At 41.8% G+C, this 15316-nt stretch overlaps 1 protein-coding gene across 1 annotated transcript in view; it reads left to right on the top strand.

The window, feature by feature from the left end:
* Positions 1-9500, top strand: part of LOC101937062 (coiled-coil domain-containing protein 18-like) — a 121327-nt gene extending 111827 nt beyond the window's left edge. The window contains exons 23-26 of the mRNA XM_065571440.1: positions 5378-5401; positions 6251-6277; positions 6706-6732; positions 8733-9500. Coding sequence (XP_065427512.1) covers positions 5378-5401; positions 6251-6277; positions 6706-6732; positions 8733-9259 — 605 coding nt within the window. The 3' untranslated portion in view covers positions 9260-9500. The remainder of the gene's footprint in view (positions 1-5377; positions 5402-6250; positions 6278-6705; positions 6733-8732) is intronic.
* The last annotated feature ends 5816 nt before the right edge of the window (positions 9501-15316 follow it).

Raw genomic sequence — 15316 nt, 5'->3', positions numbered from 1 at the left:
TGGAGGTTTTTAAGGCCCGGCTTGACAAAGCCCTGGCTGGGATGATTTAGTTGGGAATTGGTCCTGCTTTGAGCAGGGGGTTGGACTAGATGACCTCCTGAGGTCCCTTCCAACCCTGATATTCTATGATTCTATGAAGTTCTTCAGGATGGCCTCTGCATGTTCACACTCCCCTACCACCCTTCCTTAAAGTCCTCTTAACAGCTGAAGAGCATTCAAAGCTATCAGCGCAGAGGACACAAAAACATTCCAATGGGCACTGCTTCTGGAAATGTTAACCAGTCCAGACTGTACCACTTGGGCATTGCATGAGTGTGAATGTTTAGAGGCCATTCTATGGTCTCTTGTTACAGGTGAGTAACCTTCATTTCCAACATGCTTCAAGATATTTTTAACACTTTGATAAAATATCACATACACAGCTTGTAAAACAAAATGATTTGGCACACAAAAGAATCAGTTGAGTGAAATGCTGGTTATGTGAAAAGATTGGTCTCAAAAGGAGGAATTGGACTGTATTTAAGGCAAGCCAAGAGGAGAGCATCACAGAGAGTGGATGTCAGCTATTATGGGGAAATTACTGATATAAGCTGAATGGAAAAGATTGAAGGTAAGGGAGAAGCCCTTATAATACATCAGAGATTACAAATTAGTTGTGCAATAGAGTTATGAACCTATAGCTTCAAAGTTTTCTCCAAGTCATAGATTCACAGATTCTAGGACTGGAAGGGACCTCGAGAGGTCATCGAGTCCAGTCCCCTGCCCGCATGGCAGGACCAAATACTGTCTAGACCATCCCTGGTAGATATTTATCTAACCTACTCTTAAATATCTCCAGAGATGGAGATTCCACAACCTCCCTAGGCAATTTATTCCAGTGTTTAACCACCCTGACGGTTAGGAACTTTTTCCTAATGTCCAACCTAGACCTCCATCGCTGCAGTTTAAACTCATTGCTTCTTGTTCTATCCTTAGAGGCTAAGGTGAACAAGTTTTCTCCCTCCTCCTTATGACACCCTTTTAAATACCTGAAAACTGCTATCATGTCCCCTCTCAGTCTTCTCTTTTCCAAACTAAACAAACCCAGTTCTTTCAGCCTTCCTTCATAGGTCATGTTCTCAAGTCCTTTAATCATTCTTGTTGCTCTTCTCTGGACCCTTTCCAATTTCTCCACATCTTTTTTGAAATGAGGTGCCCAGAACTGGACACAATACTCCAGCTGAGGCCTAACCAGAGCAGAGTAGAGCGGAAGAATGACTTCTCGTGTCTTGTTCACAACACACCTGTTAATACATCCCAGAATCATGTTTGCTTTTTTTGCAACAGCATCACACTGTTGACTCATATTTAGCTTGTGGTCCACTATAACTCCTAGATCCCTTTCTTCCATACTCCTTCCTAGACAGTCTCTTCCCATTCTGTATGTGTGAAACTGATTTTTTCTTCCTAAGTGGAGCACTTTGCATTTGTCTTTGTTAAACTTCATCCTGTTTAACTCAGACCATTTCTCCAATTTGTCCAGATCATTTTGAATTATGACCCTGTCCTCCAAAGCAGTTGCAATCCCTCCCAGTTTGGTATCATCCGCAAACTTAATAAGCATACTTTCTATGCCAATATCTAAGTCCTTGACGAAGATATTGAACAGAGCCGGTCCCAAAACAGACCCCTGCGGTACCCCACTCGTTATGCCTTTCCAGCAGTATTGGGAACCATTAATAACAACTCTCTGAGAACGGTTATCCAGCCAGTTATGCACCCACCTTATAGTAGCCCCATCTAAATTGTATTTGCCTAGTTTATCAATAAGAATATCATGCGAGACCATATCAAATGCCTTACTAAAGTCTAGGTATACTACATCCACAGCTTCACCCTTATCCACAAGACTCGTTATCCTATCAAAGAAAACTATCAGATTGATTTGACATGATTTGTTCTTTACAAATCCATGCTGGCTGTTCCCTATCACCTTACCACCTTCCAAGTGTTTGCAGATGATTTCCTTAATTACTTGCTCCATTATCTTCCCTGGCACAGAAGTTAAACTAACTGGTCTGTAGTTTCCTGGGTTGTTTTTATTTCCCTTTTTATAGATGGGCATTATATTTTCACTTTTCCAGTCTTCTGTATCTCTCCCGTCTCCCATGATTTTCAAAGATAATAGCTAGAGGCTCAGATACCTCCTCTATTAGCTCCTTGAGTATTCTAGGATGCATTTCATCAGACCCTGGTGACTTGCAGGCATCTAACTTTTCTAAGTGATTTTTATCTTGTTCTTTTTTTTATTTTATCTGCTAAACCTACCCCCTTCCCATTAGCATTCACTATGTTAGGCATTCCTTCAGACTTCTCGGTGAAGACCGAAACAAAGAAGTCATTAAGCATCTCTGCCATTTCCAAGTTTCCTATTACTGTTTCTCCCTCTTCACTAAGCAGTGGGCCTACCCTGTCTTTGGTCTTCCTCTTGCTTCTAATGTATTGATAAAAAGTCTTCTTGTTTCCCTTTATTCCTTTAGCTAGTTGGAGCTCATTTTGTGCCTTTGCCTTTCTAATCTTGCCCCTGCATTCCTGTGTTGTTTGCCTTTATTCATCCTTTGTAATCTGTTCTAGTTTCCACTTTTTATATGACTCCTTTTTATTTTTTAGATCATGCAAGATCTCGTGGTTAAGCCAAGATGGTCTTTTGCCACATTTTCTATCTTTCCTAACCAGCAGAATAGCTTGCTTTTGGGCCCTTAATAGTGTCCCTTTGAAAAACTGCCAACTCTCCTCAGTTGTTTTCCCCCTCAGTCTTGATTCCCATTGGACCTTACCTATCAGCTCTCTGAGCTTACCAAAATCTGCCTTCCTGAAATCCATTGTCTCTATTTTGCTGTTCTCCCTTCTACCCTTCCTTAGAATTGCAAACTCTATGATTTCATGATCATTTTCACCCAGGCTGCCTTCTACTTTCAAATTCTCAACGAGTTCCTCCCTATTTGTTAAAATCAAGTCTAGAACAGCTTCCCCCCTAGTAGCTTTTTCAACCTTCTGAAATAAAAAGTTGTCTGCAATGCAGTCCAAGAATTTGTTGGATAATCTGTGCCCTGCCGTGTTATTTTCTGAACATATATCCGGATAGTTGAAGTCCCCCATCACCACCAAATCTTCGGCTTTGGATGATTTTGTTAGTTGCTTAAAAAAAGCCTCATCCATCCACCTGGTTAGGTGGCCTGTAGTAGACTCCTAGCATGACATCTCCCTTGTTTTTTAACCCTTTTAGCCTAACCCAGAGACTCTCAACACTTCCATCTCCTATGTCCATCTCTACCTCGGTCCAAGTGTGTACATTTTTAATATATAAAGCAACACCTCCTCCCTTTTTCCCCGGTCTATCCTTCCTGAGCAAGCTGTACCCATCCACACCAACATTCCAATCATGTGTATTATCCCACCAAGTTTCAGTGATGCCAACAATGTCATAGTTGTATTTATTTATTAGCACTTCCAGTTCTTCCTTCTTATTACCCATACTTTTCGCATTTGTATATAGGTATCTAAGATACTGGTTTGATCTTTCCTCCCAGTTTTGTCTTGAACCTCTTTTCTCTCTGCCAATATAGCCCACACTCCCTCTCGTTTCCAACCCATCTCCCAGGTCTCCATGTTCCCCACTTACCTGTAGGCTTTGCTCACCTGTCCCCATCGAACCTAGTTTAAAGCCCTCCTCACTAGGTTAGCCAGTCTGTGTCCAAATAGGGTCTTTCCCGTCCTCGAAAGGTGAACGCCATCTCTGCCTAGCAGTCCTTCCTCGAATAGCATCCCGTGGTCTAGGAAGCCAAAGCCCTCCTGGCGACACCATCTTCGCAGCCAGGCATTCACCTCCATGATGCATCTGTGGAGAACAATTCATTGTGGAGAACAATTCAGTTCCTCTCCATCAGAAGCCAGCTAAGCTCAAAACTTCACACCTGCTTCCTAACAAGCATCATCTAAAAAGCCTTCCATTTAAGTGCTGGGTAAAGATAAGTTCTTTTCCCTCCTCCCAGTAAGATATTTCATCCCATCAAAATCAGCCACAACATGAGGAGCTCCAAACACTTTCTAAATATGTAATAAATGAAGCTTCCTAGTGTCCCTGTGAGACGGAGTATTATTTTTTTTTTCATTTTAGAGATAGGAAAACTGATATTCAGACACTGGCCTAGGGTGACACAAGAACCTGTTACAGAGGTGAGAATAGAACCCATAACTCCTGGTCCTATACAATAGCTACAGCAGTTACACTCACTGTGTTTCTTCCTTTTGGAAAGCGAATGTTGGTTTGAGATTCCCACTTTCTGCCATGGGGAATATGGTAGAAACCAGGAGAATTGCTCAAAATGGTGCTAAGTTTCACTTTAAGGTCTGTGTAAACAACCTCACTAACTCCATCCCTCAGGCATCACATTTCTAATCTGCCTGTTAGGGCATGTCTACCACAGGTTGTGTTTTAATATGTATTAGTAGGCTGTGGTCAATGCTAACACATCTTTAAAGGTGTTAAACCCTGTCTGCTAGGTGCAAATGCATGCTTTAAAACCTGTTAACTGAAAGGTATGAACTAACCTTTTGAAAACTTCACATACATTTCCTAATCTAAACATGGTCTTACTGAGTCATTGCACACTCAGTACTCCCAATGACATGATTACAAGACTGTGCTTAGTGGGTATCTGCAACTGTTAAAAAAGATGCTAAAAAGTATGTCTACTCTACCTTCCCTAGGCATTTATATTGTGATTTCGAGCACGTTTCCATTTCTAAGTCACCATAATATAGTGGTGCCAGAAAGCCTGGAAAAGTGTGAGGATCAAGCAACCAAATATCTCTGTGTGGGGGAGGGGTGCTGGGGGAGGCTCCTCTTCCATGCTCTACTGCCCAACCCTGGCTTCGGCATCCCGGCTGAGCCACAACCAAGCACTGATGTTCTCAAAAAGGGGGGTGGGTATGGCTGCCCTGCTTAAAAAAGGGAGGAGGGGCAATTATCTCTTGTACCCCACTGTCTCCAGCACCTATGCCACAATAACATACACCCTTCCCCAAGGAAACTGTGATATTTGTGTGTTTGTATTTTGTTAGATTTATTTTTAAGATTCTTATTGCAACAAGATAACATCAGAGAAGCGGGGTGTATACTGTGTGTTGAAGACTAATATTCCTGTGGTTATTTGAATCCACAGACAGACCCAATCCTGCTACCATTAAAGTCGACAGGAGTTTACCAACTTTCATGGGATCATGATTGGGATGCATGCATATGTGCATGTGTTTCTGTGAGGATGTAGTACAGAAAAAGGAAGAAACATGCATTTAATCACTGAGAAATGTTATCTGTTTTCTTCCCTACATTTAGACACTGAAAAGCATTTTGAATCAGGTAAGGTTTCCTATATTTCTACCAAAGTGTCAATCAGGGTCAAGTCTCACTTTGCCAAATGGACAGAAAACAGATGAGACATCACATGAATATTTTATGCCCCAAATGCAGAGAGCTGCCACTTTAGGGGAAGAAGAAACTTTAAATGTGCATTGTTCTGTGGTGGTGGTGTTTTTTATACAATGTCAATCCTAAAAGACAGAAATTTTGTCTGTGTTGCCAGTTTTCAAATGTGAGTATACTGCTTTAGTAGTAATTGTTGAAAAAGTGATCAGTGTATGCGTGTGCGCGCGCACACACACACACAAACACACTTGTATTAGTTCGGTAGTTTTGTTGGAATTACCAATCATGTTGCTCACATGGTGTGCTAAAGGACAGCATCCAACTTGTAGTATCATTAAAGCCTCTGGGGAAAATCCAGTTTGTGTTGGGAGTCTCCATTGTGGGAGAAGGTTCTCTTTGTGGTCTAAGATCCTACAGTTTCTTTGGCCTCAATGCCTTGTTCCATTTAAAAGAGATAAAACAATGGCTCTGAGGGCTTTTCTATGTTGGGTATTGTCCTACTTAGCTATAGCAGAATAACTATTCAACTATAGCTATTCCACAATAACTCCCTCTGTGGACATTATTCTGAAACAAAAGTGACTTTATTGCAGAATAATTACTCTACTGTGGAAGTGCAGTAATTATTCTAGAATGAAATCACTTTTATTTTGGAATAGAGAGACCACATGTGGGATATAGTTATGTTGCGATTTTCCCTCTGTGTAAACAAGGCCTTACTGGAACCAGAAAGCTCATGTATAAACTGATTTTTTTCTGATCTTTTTACTGTCTTCTTTTCAGAACTGAAAAAACTAAGAACTGAAATAGGTAAGAAAAATGCATTTGCAGTTAATGAAAGAAACCATTCTCTAGTAATCATGTACTAGATCATAGTCAATATAGCAGTGTTCTGTACAGGGAAGGATGGAAAATGTACCTTTCTTTGAAGCAGGTGGCACTAGCCACTATTGGGGACAGGATAGTAGACTAGATAGACCCCAGTTCTGATCCAGTCTGGCAATTCCTGTGCTCATAAAGTACATGCATATTGGTTATGTCATGTGTGTGTGAACATTGAAGTGCCATTTTTGTGCATTTTAATTTCTGCAATTTGCATGTTGCACAAGTAAATTGTCCTATGTGTTGTCTGACATCTTCACTTACCCTCAGACTGAAAGAGTCCTTCGGCCAGAAGAAGAAAAATCAGCAGTAGGTGCATCATCTCAATCAAAGTTTGTTTCTTATTTTAATTTCAGATTGGAGAAGGGCTCGCAACAATGCAGGTAAAAGAATACACAAAGTGGTACCCAGTTACTGCACTGACAAGTGCAGTGTGAGATCCTGAACAAAATAAGGAATGAAATTATTAATACTGTAAATACACTACGAACATGGGTCCATATCCTCTAGGACAATCAGGCTTCTTTGAATTGCGTCAATGGCTCAAAGCAGCCCTAAAGCCAGCTCAGTCCCTGCAAGATTCCCCCAGTACATGGTAATCCACACCAATTCTTTACCACCTCCCTCCCAGTTTCAGGTACAGCCTGTGGCTGGTACAGTTGAAAAAATGGGATATGGGTCCCTCCTATGTCCTAGTTATCCCCAGCTGCAGGGTAGCCACTTGGATCCTGGACAGCTGCTGTAGTTTCGACTAGCCTACAGACTGTTCTAACAATAACACATATCCCAAGGATTGGGGGAGGTCAGATACACAGGTGAAGCCTCACCTGCAGCTCAGCATCTGGGTCACAAACTTGTCATCTTAGAGCCAAATCCTGAGGCGATCACTTGATTTGTCCCTCACTTCAGAAAATCTCCCGTTTATTTTAGGGCCTGATTCTGATCTCTCAGCAGCTTCACACTGGTGTAATTCCAGTGAATTCTGTGGAGTTACTCTGGAGTCAGTGAGATCAGGATCAGGTCTTCTGTAATTTTTGACTGAGGAAAGACCTCAGGGTTTGGGCAACAATGAAGGTACAGAAGATGTGGTGGCAGGAATGGTGGTTGCAACAATGCTGGCGATTTGGTGGTGGTGATGGTGGAAGGGATAATGGTGGGAATGTTGTCAGTAGGAGTTGAAGAGAAGGTGACAGCAGTGGTAAGATGCTGCTATGGTGATGATGGTGACTGATGCTCACAATTCTGATGGTGCCAATCGTGGTGATGGTGGCTCTGATTAAACTCATGCTAGAGGTGATGGTGACTGTGGGCATGATCAGGGACACAGCGGTATTAACAGAGATATGAAAACAGTAAATTGGAGCAGCACCAGGTCAAGGGTAACAGGCTGCCCAGATCTGCTGAGCCCCCTTGCACTCTAAACATCCAGTCCGAGGCACTCTGTGATCTCCATGCTCCTTAAGTACACGTAAGCGCAGCCCTTCAGCCTCCTTCACTGGGAGGACCCGACCAGTCCCCACTCTCCTGAGAGATGCAGCCACACCTGGAACAGCACTGGGATGGGGACTGGGGACAGGGCTTGAGAGGCTCAGGATGATTTAGAACCAGGCAACACGAGCAGAAGTGCAAACTGAAATGACTAGTGAAAGTGTGATGGGCAGTGGGATTGGGAATGGGAGCTGTTTAGGATTAAAATGACCTTGGGCATGAAATGCAGGGGACAGTGAGGATAACCAGCTATAATGGGGAGAGTTAAACAATTAAAATATTGTTGGGTTATTGGGGCAGGAAAGGGCACAGTTAGTCAGTAAGGGTGTGATCCTTCAGTGAAGACTTTAACTGATGAGGGGAGGACTACATGCCACAAGAACTGAAGGTCTCACCCTTTCTTTAAGGTTATCTGTCCATTTCATTTCATGACTTCCTTGTCTGCTCAGCTTGTAAGTGCTTTAATCAAGGACTGTGGCCACCTCTTCTTCTGCAGCACTCAGCACAATATGTTTTCAGGCCTCTAGGCACTAGTAACACAGGGATCATGACAGTTGTAAAGAAGTAACAATACTACATTTTTGAGAGAGTTTTCAACAACTTATCCTTTGAGTTCATTTCAATAATCAGTGCCTGTGTTTTGAAATGAACTTTTCATCCTAGTTCTGAGCTATGAACTAAATACTGAGCCAAATACTCTACATAAACTTCAAACACATTTCTGAAATGTTTCACCTCTACAGTCAATGTACAAGATGAAAGGGCTAAGTCATGCAAGACTAACTTAGGGAAAACTGCTATTGAAATTGCAGAATTAGGCCCAATGCTTCCCCTTCTCCCAGCTCAAGCTGTCATTATACCAGTGGTTCTCAGAATTAAAAATCTCTCTTTGCAGGTGACATCATTCTTGATGCAGGCACAGCCCACCCCAACCTCTCCATTTCTGGGGATAAGAAGAATTTGAAACATGAAGCCCAACCTCAGAAAGTTCATCAAAAGCCAGAGAGGTTCGATTCGACTGTCTGTGTGTTGGGCTCTGAAGGATTCTCCTCTGGAAAGCAGTACTGGGAGGTGGATGTTGGGAGCAGCACTGACTGGGACCTGGGAGTGGCCAGAAAATCCATAAAGAGAAAAGGAAAACTTTCCTTGTCCCCTAAAGAGGGATTCTGGGCTCTGGGTGTGAGTGGGAAAGATTGTTGGGCAAAAACAGACCCATGGACCCGGGTCCTGGTACAGAAAAAGGTCAAGAAAATTGGAGTTTACCTTAATTACCAAGATGGGCAGGTGACTTTTTTCAATGTAACTGACATGTCTGTGTTGTTCACATTTAATGATTGTTCATTCTCAGGTGCTGTTTATCCATTCTTTAAAAATTCCCACAAAGAAACAATAATGAGAATTTGTTCTATAAAAGAAGACTAATCATTTTAAAATGTTGTGAGAACTACAGATAAAGTCCATGAACCACTAGGTAACCACCACTAGGAAATCTCATTGATAACTTTATTCTTTGTCCCCCAGGACCTTGATGTCTGGGAAGGAAATATTTGAACTACTCCGTTTTCCAGTTGTACATAATTTATTATCAAAACTAAGTAATGGAGAAAAGGGAAGACAAAATAATAATAAAAAATATAAATAAAACAAAAAAATAAAATAAGTAAATGTAAATATAAAATTGTCATATCAATTCAATTATCAGCGTAACTAAATAAAAACAATATCAAGTAACTCCTCTATATACAAGCTGAGGTAATGGCAGTCCATTTACCTATCAGCCAAAACTACTTGAACTTTGTCTCAGTTAGGTCTAATCTTGTATTCCAGGCTGGTACAAAGGGGAGAAAAACAAACCAAAAGCTAAAGCTGATGTTTGAAACACAGTTTAAATGCCAACAATGAGCTGCCTCCAAGATTTCAGTGGTTAAATTATAGTAATACTTATATGGTCACATGGAATCTTCCTAATAATTCAGGATAATGGAACGTTTTATATTTAACAAGGCCACAATTATAACTAATGACAATTTCTTAGATTTTAAGTTAATTTCCAGCTTGAAAAAAATCACTCAGAATGATTTAGCCATACACAGAAATGAAAATTCCTCAATATTTTTTTTTTAAGTTTCGATATTTTGCAAGCAGATGTTTCACTTTATTAATTGGTGATGTAACAGACTAAATTTGAACAGGTGCTTTAACATCAAAATCTGAGTGAAAGCTTAGACTTTAACCCTAAAAGGTCGTTTACCTTAAAAATCATAATTTTAGGTTCACATTTCAGGGTATCACTACTCATGTTATCGTGGTGTATCTTTAAAATCCTCTCAACAATAAAAATATCATAAAGAGAGAAATATAATGTTTTTATTTATTTATTTATTTTACTGTGTATTGATTGCAGTCATATCTTAATTATACTTAAAGTTATTTTAAGGAGAGTGTGAACATGCATGCTGCACCTTAAGCAGTCTTCTGAACTTTTATGCCCCAGCAAGATCCTCAAAACAGCTTGTCACCATGCCTCAGTGGGTCACAGCTGAGAATGCCAAATTCAGGACAAACTGCTGAGAAATACGGCAGACTCACCCAAAATGGGGGTTATTCTATCATTAGATTATACCAAGCCAGTAACAAAAGCGACCTTCTGTCTCACCACCCTGGTTAACAAGAAATCAAAAATGGAGCATCCTTTGGCATCCAAACTGTTGGCTCACCACCCAGACATTGGACTATAAAATGAATGGTTACTGAAAACCAATGTAATCAAATGTAGGGTTCTTCTAATCCCAAGATATCAGGCACTTAGCCAGCTCAATGTATAACTCACATCATACCAAATAATCATGCTGATGTCAATCCTTTAATAAATAAGAACTAAAGGTTTAATAATAAAAGAAAAGAAGAAGAGAGTTATTAATGGTTAATAGATCATATACATATACATGATTTTTCAGTGTTCATCTATCAGGATCATAGCAGTGATGGGATAAACTGCTAGCTTGCAAAAGTTCCTCTGGAAATTACCCAAACAGGTTGTGGGGTCTTCAATCTGTGTTCAAAGCTGCTTTGTTAGAAAGCCAGTCCAGAGAAATGAAGCAGGAAATGAAGACAAGATGGAGACGTTTCAGGGGTCTTTTATATCCGCTGCCATATGCATGGAATTTTATTTTCTCAAACAAAGCTCACAGCCTCTGTTTTTGGAAACTTTCTGGCATAAGATGGAGTCCAGGGTCACATGAGCACATCACATTTCCTTAAATGCTTTAATGACTCACACTCACAGCCATTACCCATATTCTTGATGAAGCATCCACAGGAAGAGCTATCTGAGTGGAATGAGCTTCTTCTGTGACCCATTGTGAGATCTAAGTGTCCTTGATGGGCCATCAATACATAGCTGTCTGGCCTTAATGTAAATTTTACCTGGAGAATATTACCCAGGAATACAAGTCCATGGGCAATATTAATAAATTAAGATACAGAAATTATCCATGACACTAAACTGGGAGGAGTGGTAGATATGATGGAGGGTAGGGATAGGATACAGAGGGACCTAGAGAAATTAGAGGATTGGGCCAAAAGAAACCTGATGAGGTTCAACAGGGACAAGTGCAGTGCCCTTGTTTCCAAGAAGGCTAATGGCATTTTGGGCTGTAGAAGTAGGGGCATTGCAAGCAGATCGAGGGACGTGATCCTTCCCCTCTATTCGACTTTGGTGAGGCCTCACCTGGAGTACTGTGTCCAGTTTGGGCCCCACTCTACAAGAAGGATGTGGAAAAATTGGAAAGAGTCCTGCAGAGGGCAACAAAAATGATTAGGGGGCTGGAGCACATGAGTTATGAGGAGAGGCTGAGGGAACTGGGATTGTTTAGTCTGCAGAAGAGAAGAATGAGGGGGGGTCTGATAGCTGCTTTCAACTATCTGAAAGGGGGTTCCAAAGAGGATGTATCTAGACTGTTCTCAGTGGTACCTGATGACAGAACAAGGAGTAATGGTCTCAAGTTGCAGTTGGGGAGGTTTAAGTTGGATATTAGGAAAACCTTTTTCACTAGGAGGGTAGTGAAGCACTGGAATGGGTTACCTAGGGAGGTGGTGGAATCTCCTTCCTTAGAGGTTTTTAAGGTCAGGCTTGATGATTTAGTTGGGAATTGGTCCTGCTTTGAGCAGGGCGTTGGACTAAATGACCTCCTGAGGTCCCTTCCAACCCTGATATTCTATGATTCTATGATACGGCTTGTGTCACTTGCATTCTCATAAGGAGCTCTACTTCTCCCTGCTGCAAGTTCCCTCCCAATGGAGCTATCCTGCAGGATCTAGGTTCCCCATGGCTGGCTTCTTCCAGCCCCAGAATTAGACGAACATACACACACATTAACAAAGCTCGTCTGAGAGGACTGGGCTAACAGAAGTATTGGGAGCATAAGCTTTCGTGGGTAAGAACCTCACTTCTTCAGATGCAAGCCTTCTTCAAGAAGTGAGGTTCTTACCCACGAAAGCTTGTGCTCCCAATACTTCTGTTAGTCTTAAAGGTGCCACAGGACCCTCTGTTGCTTTCCTCAGGTAGTTACTGCCTCTATTTGTTCTACCTGGTCTGTGTCTCTAGTGTAGTTACTAGTAGCAGCAGCTTTGCCTAAGGCTTCAGCTCTATTGTTCCAGTGTGCTTCTTCTGAGTGATTTTTCTGATGTTCCTTTGTGTGAGTCACCCAGGTGTCTCCAGTTCTTTTCTTGATAACCTGTTTATCAGTGGGTCTCCCTCTGGAGATCCACCGAGGACTTAGAATGTTTACTGATGCTCCAATGTCCACTAGCAATTGGGCTAACATCCCTGGGCTCCCCACTGTAGCCCTCACAGTGGGTCTCCCCCATATGTTGAACTGAGGTCTTGCGATCAGCTGGGGAGGCCCGCAGGGAACCTCAAGAGCCTCCACTCAGAAGAGGGAGCAGGGATCTGGTTTTGACAGAGAGTGGGCATACCGGGGCAGTGGGGCAAGGGGGGGAGGGCTTCCTGCATTAACTCTGTTCTCTGCAAGACCTGAGACAAAGCATTAATCAGGATGCTGAGGGGCTGACAATCATATTTTCACATATCCTCCACTAACTTCACCAGCTCCATCCAAATCATGTTCCTAATGGTCTCCTTGGGTCAGCACTGCCCAGGTTTGTGGGAGGTAGGGGGATTAGAATTGGGAGGGTGACTGGCAGATTGAGGACCATTATTCACAAATGTGATAGCCTGTACTGGCTCCAAGGTAGTCTTCTTGCTGATTAGTCTTTGTAAGACACCAGCCTCTTGCAGCAACTCCCCTGCCTGTTTGATTTTTGCCAGTAGTTCATTCCAGGATAGGTGTTCTCTATCCACAGCCCCCATGGTCATTTTTGTCTGAGAATTTAGTCCTGCATAAATGCTCTGTACTAATTCGGGTCCCTGATAATGGAAAGTGATAATCCCATTCTCTTCTGTCTGGGGTAATGAATCAGAGAGAGCTGCCAGCAACTTTTTTTGAATTAGGTAAGCTTTGGGGACCTCTCCTGGTTTCTTTTCTTCCGTTATATACAGTTTCTTGAGGGAAGAAGCAGGCAGTAATATTTTGAGAGCACTTATCATTAATTTCCGGGGTCCAGAGGCAGTCAGCTCCAAGAACCTATGCCTATGTCCAGAGCATCTGCATCACAAGGAGAGGTGCATAACTGAGCCAATTGGGTTAACGCAAGGGTGGGCAAACTTTTTGGCCTGAGGGCTGCATCAGGTTTCATAAATTGTATGGAGGAATGTTGTACTTAAAGTACTGCACAGGATCTTTTTAGGGGGAATAAGGCAAAACGCCACATTTATTAGTAATACATGTATTCATTAACACTGTATTATATGCATATAATATATTACACTTACACTCACACACACACACACACACACAAACCCATTCCGTCTTGTTGTTACCAATTAGTTGCTCCCCTTAACTTCACTGGCCAGGTGAGTTAGATGGGGGAGGGGGTGGAGCCGGGCTTCTGCCGATCCGGATCGATGCTCCCATATTGACAAGACGAGACCCGGGGTCCTCTGCAAGACACCTCACTTTTATAGCAGCTTTCCTCTTATGCAAATCTAGACCAGATTCAAACTCTGTGTCTGTGTCCATTGGTCCTTTGTGCTGCTTTCTTTTGAGTGTTGTCCCAATGCTGCAAAGAGGGTGTTTCCAAAAGAAGGTGCTTGCTTCTAACCCCCGAGGCCGTCAGTATGTCTGCTTGTCTTTAATGAGCCCACTTGACACGTTTTATTGTCCTTGGGTCTGGCTCCCAGCCCCTCTCCAACAGTTGAGGCTGTCTGGAGGTGCTGCCTTCCATGCCTTGCTCATCCACACCTCATTCATTCAACAGGGCAATTGATTAAGCGGGGGGGGGGAGAGCTCTTGTTCTACTGCTAGCAAAAAGAAATTTTCTTCTATCTTATTCTATCCTTAGGGGCTATAATATTATACCAAGGGCAATGCAAAGTTTCTAAATGAGGCTTTGATACAAAGTTCCATGAAAACAGAGGTCACACGTGGGTAGACCCACCACAAGGTTATATGAAGAGGCACAATGTAAAGTCATATGAAAATTATCAGAGATTGATCTACATTGTCCCCCTTTTGACCTCTCAAGAACAATTCTTGAGTGGTCACCATATAAATCTTTTGTATTTGTTGCAAACAAACCAAACAATTATAACCAGGTGAATATAACTAAAACTATTAGAATTGACTAAACACCAGATATAACATAAACACAAATGCAAACAATTATAATTATAATAATTGGAAATACAACAAAACCATTACCATTACAATAATTGGGTACATTGACAAACAAAATGAGGCCCAAGTTTGATGCTGCAATAGCCATCAAACAATAAAAGTCACTGAGGTCAGGACCTTCTTAAGCACACACAACAAATAAGATTTTGTAGGAGTACCACAGTTGTTATGCAAGGTTAAGCTGATTTGGACTTAAACTAACATTCAGTTGCTAAGATGTTTTAGAATTCCCTATTTTTAAGAGTTGTTCTCAGAGGTTTCTAGGGACATGAAAGATGGGGCCATACAATTATGGGCCAAGGTCTTACAGGTGATGGGGGCCCAAGAACTACCCTACAGGGCTTGGGGAAATAGAACCAGAGTGCATAGAGGAAAGTGTGGAATTAACAATACAAGCAAATGTAACTAACAATACAAATGTATTAAGAACAAAAATTAACAACAAAATGACTATTAGAGAACCTAACAACAAATAAACCTGATGCATTGGGGACCAAAGTTTTTTGGACACAAGTGGTGATTGATAAATTGGATGGACATGGGGGAAGTAGAGAGAGGAAAAGACATTTGCCCTGTCTAGTGTAGTATTTCCTCTTTTTTTGGACCCAATGCTAGCACAGGACACCACCAGAGACAGACACAGAACATGCAACACAGAACATTGAACACAGACTTTGTCATG

The sequence above is a fragment of the Chrysemys picta genome, chromosome 17 (genome assembly GCF_011386835.1).
Source record: "Chrysemys picta bellii isolate R12L10 chromosome 17, ASM1138683v2, whole genome shotgun sequence".
Taxonomy (NCBI): Eukaryota; Metazoa; Chordata; order Testudines; family Emydidae; genus Chrysemys; species Chrysemys picta.
This window is presented reverse-complemented; position numbering and strand designations above follow the sequence as displayed.